Source organism: Lissotriton vulgaris, chromosome 7, assembly GCF_964263255.1.
Source record: "Lissotriton vulgaris chromosome 7, aLisVul1.2, whole genome shotgun sequence".
NCBI lineage: Eukaryota > Metazoa > Chordata > Amphibia > Caudata > Salamandridae > Lissotriton > Lissotriton vulgaris.
The window spans coordinates 238,418,035-238,429,341 of NC_141695.1; the positions used below are offsets into that span (position 1 = coordinate 238,418,035).

General features: G+C 41.4%; 1 protein-coding gene across 1 annotated transcript in view; it reads left to right on the plus strand.

The window, feature by feature from the left end:
• The window catches only part of LOC147701281 (leucine-rich glioma-inactivated protein 1-like), a 166,584-nt gene extending 155,660 nt beyond the window's left edge, over positions 1-10,924 (plus strand). Inside the window, exon 8 of the mRNA XM_086930015.1 lies at positions 7,823-10,924. Coding sequence (XP_086786141.1) covers positions 7,823-8,640 — 818 coding nt within the window. The 3' untranslated portion in view covers positions 8,641-10,924. The remainder of the gene's footprint in view (positions 1-7,822) is intronic.
• The last annotated feature ends 383 nt before the right edge of the window (positions 10,925-11,307 follow it).

The following is an 11,307-nucleotide window of genomic DNA, read 5'->3' on the forward strand; positions in this document are numbered from 1 at the left end:
AAGGCACAACATGTCATAAACCTTTCATCGCACACAAACCATGCCTAAACTTACACACACCTGTCCCTGTTTCTTTCTCTATGACTTGCTTTACGAGGAGGAGGTGCCCGTTTTTGGGGTCCGTCGATATCTGATGAAAATACTGGGCCTCACCGGGTAATTGATTGTGGGCTGGACAAACTAAAATATGGGTTTATCATCATGACTCTGCTTTTTCTTTGTAGTGAAAATATGTGAATGGTCAACTGTAAAATAAGGAATGTTTTCCTAAAGCATAATATTTTGTATAAAAGAGAAGGCTGGCTTTGTAAGTTTGAGCAGTCTCCTGAGAATATACACCGTGTTGTACTTCTAGGATACCTGTTACTGGCTGCAGCCAATAAATACGATCTTTGACTTTACCAAGAAGACTCTGTGTTTCTGTAGTCTGAAACAGGAGGAACTCGAAGTCTTTGGGTGTGTTCCCTGGCACCGCTGGGTTCTTAAAAACCCAGTACTTCAGCCTCTTCCCCCTTATATTGTCTTTTTCAGCCAGCCTGCACCAGTCCATGTCCTAGCTCCAGTCCTCGAGAGCTGGTGGACCACCCATTCCCTATTTTCAAGTGATGGTTCAACATGCCACAATTTGAACTAGCAGGAAACAAAGGTTCTGACATTTTGGGACCAAATCTTCACCCTATTTATTTAGGAGAGATCGTTTCGTTGAGTCATATAGGTCTAATCCCATTACTTGGGCCATACACCAGAGACTTCCTTCCAATAGCTCTGCATATGTGGACACTTCCAAACAATGTGAAAGAAAGACCCCAATTGCTCGCACATCCTCACTCATCAGAGTGGCACCGCCCCCCCCCCCCCCCCACACACCTTTACCAAGGTTGTTCTGGAGTGGTAGGATCAATGTAGAATGTGGAGCTGTGCAAGTCAGAACCCAGAGCATATCATTGTAACCAGTGGTCCCTCCAGCTCCTCCTCCTACTCTCCATCCTCAGATTCCCCGAGGTCACCCTCGCAACCCTCCCCAAGGGTCTGCAGATGATCAGGGAGGTTGTTCATGATTTTTTTAATAGAGGAATGACATGGCCCCTTTGGTCAATAGGTTTGTGAGCACACTTTGCTCCAACAGCGAGGAGTCAGGTAGTTCCGTCCTTTTTATGATGTGAGATGCCAGAGCATTTTTAACCGGTAGGTAAGTTTCACTGGCTGATAAGTGATATTCCTTACAGAGAGGTTCTAGGGCAATCATGTCCCCCCTCGCAACACAGATCCCCCAACTTAGAAATGCCTATCAAATCCCATTTGGCAAAGCCCCTTAAGTTTCCTACAGCTCAGAGCATGTCACTGTCCCACAGTGGTGTTTCTGCAGTAAGTTTCCCCCTCCAGCCCAGGTGGGCCATAGCCTCCCGCCATATCAAGACCACCATTTTAGTGTGAGTTGGCAAGTCCATTTTGATTGTTTTGAGCCTTGACATCACACCCAGCAAGCAAAAATGGGGAACAGTTTCAAATCTTTCCCAAATAATTTAGAAACCACCCTCAAGACCTCTTTCAATCTGCAATCCCGATTGCCACCCTACACCATGTGTTAAAAGTACGCTTCCTGCTTATCACATGTAGGACGCTGGGGAAATGCCCCTACAAAAATACATCCATTGCGTTTCGGAGTAGGATATATCCAATGCAGGTAATTAAACTGGATAAACTAGAAGTTAGGGTTAAGGGACACCTTTTTAGTGATGTCCTTCATTGCCACCCATTGTTTGCCCATCAATTCCAGATTCATGTAGTAGAACACTCAATTCCGGACCTCAACACAGTTACTTGGCAATTGTGGTTGCAGGGCGTTATACAACATCATGACTCCCTTTCACCCACTGCCGTGCATTAGCAGGCTCTACAGTGTTGCTCCTTTGGGTCCAAGGAGGGTGCGCCCTTTGCACCAGTGCATTGTGCACCAATAATTGACCATGTCCTAGCCCATATTTCCCCACCATTCCCTGAAAGATGTAAAGTTACCCTATTCATGCATGCCTCAGGCAATAGACCATGGCTTCCTATCATACCTATCATACATTGTGTCAATTTCTTTGAATTCCAACAATACCCACAGTGGCAACTGTGGAGAATACAGATATGACCTAGCCTTAGGCTGCAGATACCTACACCAACAGACCATGGACTCCCTATACAATATATTTATCCTGGGTGCTCTTCAGGCTAACTCCATCAGTCACTCCAGTATCATGGCTAAGAGTTTTTATGAGCACCTCCTTTTCCAGACTGTCCCCCCATGATGTGTGTGCTCCTACCAACCCCAAAACTCCCAGATGTGACCTGTCCAGTTCGTACCTGGGCCAGTGCTCCAAAATATAACACCTGTACCATTCAAGAAACTTTAGACCTAACCCCTTCCTTTCAAGTACTACCATAAGGTAAGACCAACCCAGTAACAAAGGTCTTTTCTATATCCTGAGATACCGAACAAACATGTTCCCTCTACACTCCATCTATCAGGAGCAATATATGTCTAATATTCATAAAGTGTTCCACGATAGGATGAACCTATTTTGGTGTGAGTGGCTCACCCTGAGCAGATTGGAAAAGAGGCTATTGGTCAAAATATGGCTCAGAATCTTATAATCCTGAATGGAATATTGGAATTTTGAGAGGTCCACTGAAGACAAGGGAGTGGCTCCGGTCTTAGATTGGCTGGTATAAGCATTCTGCTTACACATTCCAATGTTTTTCTTTCTTTTTCTCCCTTTTTAATTCAGAACATTCTACCTTCACTGGGTGGAATGTTCTAGTAGTCTTATAGCCCTTCTACCTCCAGCTGTACAGGTTGTTAAAGGCCCTCTCCCTCATTATAGGCCGGAGCTGTTCAGTTCAGGGCCTTTAACAACCGGTATAGCTCTCAGAAGTGGGTTGTAAGGCTATATTCAAAAGTGAAAGTGGTTTATAAAACTGAACATCTGAGGGTGCATGCTATCAGTGCCTCCCTCAAAGACCTATAGAAGCAAAAAAGGGGCTACCCTGTGTTCCTGGGAACCTGACTGATCAATAGTTTCAATTAGCAATAGATCCGTGGAGGGAGTCATGAGCATGAAGTGCCTCATAGGCCTCAGCAGCTCCCCTCTGTGCTTGGCTGCCTAGCACTTTAAGAGTAAAAGGTTGGCACTAGTACCCCCATAAGTGGCATAGGACTCTGCTGGCAGACCGTCCATGGTAGCCATCGTGTTTCTTTGCCATCTAGGTTGCTTGAACCATTCTGCAAGGACTCTTCAATTTCCTTTTATTGCAATGGGTTGATCATACAGATTGGCATGCTATCAATATAATCCTGCAGTGATTGTGATTCTAGTCCCACTCCTGCTGCCTACAATGACTTCCAGTGATCAGTGAATACATTGTTAATGGCTCCCTGCATGTTTAGTATGGAATCATTTGGGGCTCTCATGGCACCTATTGGAGTTCTAGAGGCATCTGACCGTAAGTGCCAGGCAAGCATCTTACCTGCTTTATCACCTTCAAGGTTCCTGGATGCCACAAACTCCCTGTAATCTAAGTTTCCTAATCTGTCCCGCAATCCAGGATACTTTCTTTTTAGCTCTCCAAGTTTCTTGCTGCGATCAGGTATGGAACCAGCTGATTTTCAGCTCGCCTGATATTTATTCCTTTTCTACTGCCAATATCTAATTATTCAGTATATGTTTAACACCCCATGAGCTCTTGATACAGTGTGCTTGTGTAACCATTTAAAAGGCGTCCCATTTAACTGTGTCATCCATTGCCAACACCTCATTTCATACAAATTATTGATTAATGTGTGTGCTGATTTGTTCATGGAATGGATCATCTAACAATGCCTGAGCTCTCATCCGAGTGCGGACATGGGCCGTACCCTTCCCCCAGGATAGGACAATTTTTAGCGGGTAAGAGTGAAAGAATTCTAAAATCTACTTAATTAATTACAACCCTACAAATATTAAACAATATTTGTACTATGATGGGGCTGGAATATACTTTTCTAACCCTAAGCCAACAAACACCAAAGAAAGTGCATACATTAGTTTGGTGAAAATCATTCTAACTTCAATCAAAGGAAAAGTTGGGAACTTATATAAATAACAGGGGTGGCCATTGAAGAAAGTTCATAACTTTTGAGATTGCCTACTTTACTCTAGTCCCACAAACATTCGGGAAAGTGAATTCATTTGGGTGGTGGGAGGAAGTTTAGATTTAATTTTCCAACCCAAATAAATAATGCAGAAAATGTATTACTGAAGGGGGTAAGATTTACTATTCTAATTCCAAACTCAAAATCATTGGGGAAAGGGCAGTGATCAGAAGGGTGATTTTTACAATTTTAACTCCAATCAATGTAAGAATCGGAAAACAGGTATATATAAAAGGGTGCAATTTACTATTCAACTACAATGAAATTAAAATTGAGGAAAGTGCATACATAAAATAGGTGAGATTCACTATTCTATCTATAATCCAACATTAATTGGAGAACATGATACGCTACTCTAAATCCAACAACACAAACATTGGTGAAAGTACATTAATCAAAATGGTGGACATCCTTTTCTAATGCTAATCCAAATAAAATTGGGATTGAGATATATATATGGTACATCTAAAGGAGAAATCGAAACAAAATGCAGCAGAGCACACTGTACATAGCCAAAGACAAGCAGATCGGAGAGGTGGCTGGTTTGTGGATGTGCAATGCAGTGTGATGTAGTAGGCTTTAAGAGGTGAGTGTTCAACTCTTTCCTCTATTGAAGCAGTGTTGGGGCAGTCCTGATGGATATGAGAATAGTGTGCTAGATCCTAGATGCATAGATGGAAAAGTCTTGCTATTTTGTTTTTTTCTGTTTTTACACTTCCTAATCTCCATTCTGATAGTGTCCTGGTTGCAGGTGGGCTAAGAACCACTAGAAATGGTGAGCTTGTTAGCAAGATAATAGGGTGTCCTGATAGTGATTGTTTTGGAAATGGTTTGTGTTGAGTCACCTGGTTTTTGAAGATGGTGCGGGCCGGCAAGGGGAGCCAATGGAGTTCCATCAGGATGAAAGATTTAGTTTTCCAACTCCCACCTCACAAACATCAGGAAATGCATTAGTCAAGGTGTGATTTACTATTCTAGCTCTAATTCAAATACATTTTGGGGCAACGTTTTTAAATAATAGGGGTACAATTTAATGTTCTAACGCCAATCCAAATAAAATTTGGGAAAATGCATCATAAATATAAGGGGTGATATTTACTATTCTAACTCAAATGTAACAAGCATTGTGCAGTTGCATAATTTGGAAGGGCAACATTTATATTCAAACTCCAATTCAGCAAAACACAGAAAAGTGCATGCATGAAAGAAGTGAGATTTAATATTGCCCAAAATGTGTAAAGTTGAGGGATGAGGGTAAAATTTATTATTCCTAAATTAGAGTAATGAAAGGTTTTTAAATTATGAAAATGTTAGGTTAATGGAAAAATAAAATAAAATACATGTTTAAATATTATTTCCTTTTATTCAATATGTATGAGCTGAACGTATTATTCGATTTTTTCAATACAAACACACTACATATTGTTGATAGTAAAATGAATAAAACACAATCCAAACTACAAAATGGTAAAACTTATAATACATAAATTAATTATGAAAATTTATTTTTTCGATTTTTGGAAAATTACACATCAAAAGGTCTATCCATTTTAAGGAATTGAATTTCAATGAAAACCACAAAACTAGTATTTAAAAAAGTAAATTAATCAAATAAAATTAACTTAAAAAATTACCTACCCAATCCAGCAGTAACCCACTTAACTCATTATATAAATTATAAAATCAATTTGCAGAGCCAACGTTTTGAAAAAGACACAGATTTTTAAATATTGTAATTACAAATAGTAGTTGCACTTTGAACATGTTAATTAAATAATGTATCAAAAAAACAAAAATAATACTCTCTGTAAAAAGATTCCCATTTCTTTAATTTCGGGAACAACAACAAATATCAAAATTATACTACAGTCGCCCCCAATCAAAAACACTACCCCATCACACCATAAACCCCCCAACCTGTCATAATAAAACAAATCTCAAATATGCATCCTAAAATATATATTTTCAAATGTATTTAACAAATTTAACAATAATAATGTTTCATTTGACAATCACAGAAATTATTCAATATCTGAATAATACATTAATACTTTAAATCAGGGGTCTCCAAACCGGTCCTGGAGGGCCGGGTCCATGCCAGATTTTTAAAATTACTACATGTATCTCAATGGGGATATCCAAAAAATCTAAAATGGATCCGGCCCTCCAGGACCGGTTTGGAGACCCCTGCTTTAAATGAATATAAATGCATTTAAATAAACACTACTCATCCTACACCTTACAATAACACACAACCCAGAACAAATAATGCATCAAAAAAGGAAGAACCAAACAATTAATTAAAATAATTAAAAAATAAATTACATATTAAAATTACAGCTTAAAAAACAACTATATTATATATCACAACGTTTAATATTTTAAACAATGATATTATTGCAGAAAACCAATATATTCACACTTGATATTATGTCCCTCGAATTATTGTATTCACAATATTTTGATCACATTATTATGGTCAAAGGGCATTTTAGAGTCAATTTCCATATACCATACCCCTACGTGCTATGTTCTAACCCTGATTACTAGGAACATCCCTAATAACAGCAATGCTCACAATCCTTCTACTGCACTACTGTGGCATGGTCTACATGAACCAACAAAGGAATCTAATGAGACAATGACATGCATCCCAAAACACTTCTGACCATGTGCTCTCAGGCAGAAGATGGTGCTCACTGATGGCAGGCTCCAGGATACAGTTATGCGGCTGAACCTAACACTGAGAGCTGTCCAAAACTTGAGGCTCCCTAATCCTCGTTCTATGCTCCCTTCACTACTCAGATTTACACTTCTCAATGTGGTACCTAGAATTTGGTCTTGTCTTTTTGATTTGACTTGTAAGAGTATAGCCGTGTCTTACAGCCCTGCTTCTATATTTCCATCTTTGCATCCCTACATAAACTGCCCTGCAGTTGTGTGTCACAAAGCAGAACTGGGCCACAAAGCAACTGCCGTTTCCAAAGGGCCAGTGCCACTGCAATGGTGATTCTAGCCCAGCTCTACTGCACAGACACCAGTCTGTCAGGAACTCTCCTATAGAAAGGACCACCTCTCAGTCAAAAAAACATTCCATCTCTCCTCACAGGAGGATGATACAATATAAATGAGTTGTGATTTGCTAACTTTGTATAATCTGTGACACTACAGAAGAAATCTATAATGCAAAACTACTTCCCAGCGTGTGTAGTATCTCCTCCTTATGGCAATGTAAATACAACTAGGTGGCCCACTTCGTGTGATCAGTCCAAGCAATGCATAATGTGTTCAGAAAGATTTACTTTAATTAATGGCACTAATATTGATTATTTCATTCCTTTCCTCATCCATTTGTTCATTCACCAGGCTCTTTCTTATTCACTCTAAGTATGAATTTTCGCTCATTCACATTCCTTCACTATTCCATTAATTTGCTTTCAGTTTGTTCAATGGTTCTTTACTATCCATACCATCATTTCCCATCATACTACAGTTCTAACTTTTCATGTAATTCTACCATTCTCGTCCTCATTTACTTATCAACTCCCACTGTGTATGAGTTGCCTCCGGAATGTGCCTGAAGGCAGCTGACAGTCTCTGAATGACCTATTCCCTAAGCCTTTGTGTCTCCTTCTCTTTCCCTAGGTGTCTCCACTGTGGCCTGCAAGCCCCTGGTCATTGATGACACACTCTATGTCATTGTTGCCCAGCTCTTTGGGGGATCTTACATCTACAAGAGGGATGCAGATTCCAAAACGTTTGTCAAGATCCAGGACATTGAGATCCGCAAGGTTCGCAAACCAAACGACATTGAGACCTTCCAGGTGGAGGGTGAGTGGTACTTTGTGGTGGCTGACAGCTCAAAGGCCGGGTTTACTACAATCTACAAGTGGAACGGGTATGGCTTCTATTCTCACCAGTCCTTGCACCTCTGGTACCGGGACACAGATGTTGAGTACCTGGAAATTGACAACAAGCCTCATCTGATTCTCTCCAGCAGTTCCCAGCGTCCAGTGATCTACCAGTGGGACAAAGGCACCAAACAGTTTGTTCTGCGTACTGACATCCCTGAGATGGAGGACGTCTTTGCGGTCAAGCACTTCAAGGCCAAGGATGATGTCTTTGTCTGCTTAACACGGTTCATTGGAGACTCCAAGGTGATGAAGTGGGAGAACTCCATGTTCAAGGAGATCCAGCGCATCCCCTCTCGTGGCTCTATGGTCTTCCAGCCGTTGACCATTGATGAGCACCGCTATGCCATTCTTGGCAACGACTACTCGCTCAGTCAAGTGTACCGCTATGATGCCAAAAAAACAACATTCATCAGCTTCCAGGAGTTGAACGTCCAATCGCCACGGTCCTTCACGCATTTAGCTGTGGACTACCGTGACTTCATCTTCGCCTCCAGCTTTAAAGGAAAGACACAGATATACAGGCATATTGTTATTGACCTAAGTCTCTGAAAGGACCTGGTCCAGCTAAGGGCTAAGTGGGCACAGTGGCTATGATCATGACAACTATGGAGTTCAGTCAAAGCCAACACTAGTGGCAAAGTGTGGCCATTTTAAGTTTCTTTTCTGCTTCCTGATGAGGCAGACTTCCAACACAAGAAACCTCAAGGGTCACAATCAACAAACTATAAACCACAGGCCCACTGAGTTAAAAAAAAACATTCAATTTAGAAATTGAGTCTTGTGTTTTCGATTCAAATGATATTCAGTCACTAGATTTGGTGGCTTGCCTTAACTCTTTTTTCTTTTAGTAAACAATTTTACCTGCTATCACAACAACCATGCCTTCCAACACCTATATCTTCATAACCGACATCAATGGGGCAAGCAAAGAGCACCACTGCGTTCAGTCAAGAAATAAACAGCCAGGGTAACTGGAACAACAGGTTTTAACATTGGCACAAGCCTCCACAACAAGAAATGTGTCCTTTCAGAAATCACTTGCCAAGAGCAGTGGGGTTTTAGAGCTCACAATTCAATGCATTTGTTTAAAGCACATTGTAGATACTACCAACATGCACACGAACCAATCTCATAAATTGCCCATTGAGTGTCAAAACTAAGGAAAGGGTCAAGGGGACAAACAAGAAAGTCTAATATTGCTACGATAGACACACTCGCCTTTTAGGTTGTTTTACACAATAACAGATTGAATATTCCATCAGCGACATATGGTGTGAATCTGGTTAATGTGGTGCATGTCACTGTGGATCTCCATCTTGGGAAGAATTGATGCACTGCATTAGACATCCATTTTAGGACGATTGTCATACTATGCACTTTTCAGCATGCTCTGGCAAAACCTTCAAGCCTCATTTATTCTTCTTTTGTTATGTTATGTTATGCAGATTTGTACCACCCGGAAGAATATCCTGGCACTGAGCAGGTATGAGTCTAGCCAAACCTAGGGCCTAGTAGGACTACTCGAAAAGCCCAGTCTTCAGTCGAATTCAAGAAGTGACAATGAGGCTCTTCTGTGGAGCGGCAGGTCTTTCCACGCTTTAGGGGCGATGTAGGAGAAGGCTTCACTCCCGGCTGTGGTTTTCCGTATGCATGTAATGTGCACAAATAGGAGTCCAGAAGAGCCTAGGTGCCTGGTGAAAGCAGATGTGATTGTTGAGGTATGCTGGGCCAGGGCTATGGACCAGTGTTCATTGCAAGTTAGACTCACACATTTGGGGGATGTGTTGAGGTCTCACCCACAGTCTGTTATATGTCACACTTGGTGTTCTAAATGGGACTCTGTTCTGAGCTCTTCTGTGTGCAGAACAGTCTGTAGAAGCTGTGGCGCCTTCGGTGTGAGATCCCACCCTGCCACGAACCACACCTTGCGACAGCATGCACAACTTTGAACACACCTGAATGCTGCTCCACTGCTTTTGGAATCCATGAATCTACATTGCTGAATGCTAGGGGTTATTCTAATGACTTAACTTGTATATTTACTTTAGCATTTCACTGATGTCATTTCCACTTTTGTCATTGATGCCAAACGTGTGATATCACTTCATGTGATGTCGTGAAGTTTTCTAAATGCTTTTCAGTTTTGATAATTTTCTAAACTTGAGCACTCTGCACAGGTGAAACCTTCTTGGGGAGGAGGAAGTAACTCTTTCCTTCATCCAAGCCTTGTTGCCTCAATCACAGGATGGGAGAGTTCCCCATCGGAGAATCCTGGCCTGCATCAGAACCAAAGGCATGTTGAGTGGTTCTGCATAGTAGTGTCCGAGCTGTACGATGGGCATCTTTCAATCAGCCACTGGGTCCAGAGAGTCAAGCTTCACTTTTCAATGTCGCTGAACCAGCACGACCAGCGATACAAAGGCCACCAACCTGCCAAGAAGTCTCCCCTTTCCCTGTAGGCCTTCCTGCCTGTGTTTGGACCTGAGATGTCACCCTGCAGATCAGAGGTGTGCAACCGCAGAGTGACCGACATGACCAACCATACAGTGGACAGTCTGTGAGCTGAATTGTGCAGAAACTGGCCTCTTCCCTCCTCTGGGAGAAGTATAATGCTGTGGCCTTTAAAATGAGGGACAGTTTCCTTTCTGCCTTGAAAGTAGGGACATTTGGTTTTCCTCCCAAGGAAGGTTCGCACTAACCCATTTAGAAATCATTCTTGGAGAGCTGTAGATAAGAAAATGGTTTTAAAAGACAAAAATCCCAAATGAATCGTATTCGTTGCTACTAATGTATCAAACATTTTCGAATAAATGATCTTTGTATAAATGTTCACATTTCAACAACGATATAATATGGGCTGGGATTTAGTAATGCTTCTTTATTCGTGTTTTGTGTTCTTGCAGTTTCAATCTATGTATATTTACCGATGTGGAATCAGTATATTTTGAGGTACTTGGCCTTCCAGATAGATGGCCTTCTGTAGATAACAGCAAGCTTCATTCACACCAGACAGGCACAGCTAATGCAGTGACAGTGCAAGCTTCACCCCCACAGGACACATAAAGCACATACAGTACCCGGGCAAAAAAAAAATCTAAAAACGACATGAACTGCACAGACAGGAGCTGTGCAAGCTTCCCTCACGCAGGGCAGGCTCGGAAAAGACAGCAGCAGTGCAAGCAATGTTCCTATCACCCAGGTGCTTTGCGTCCATTG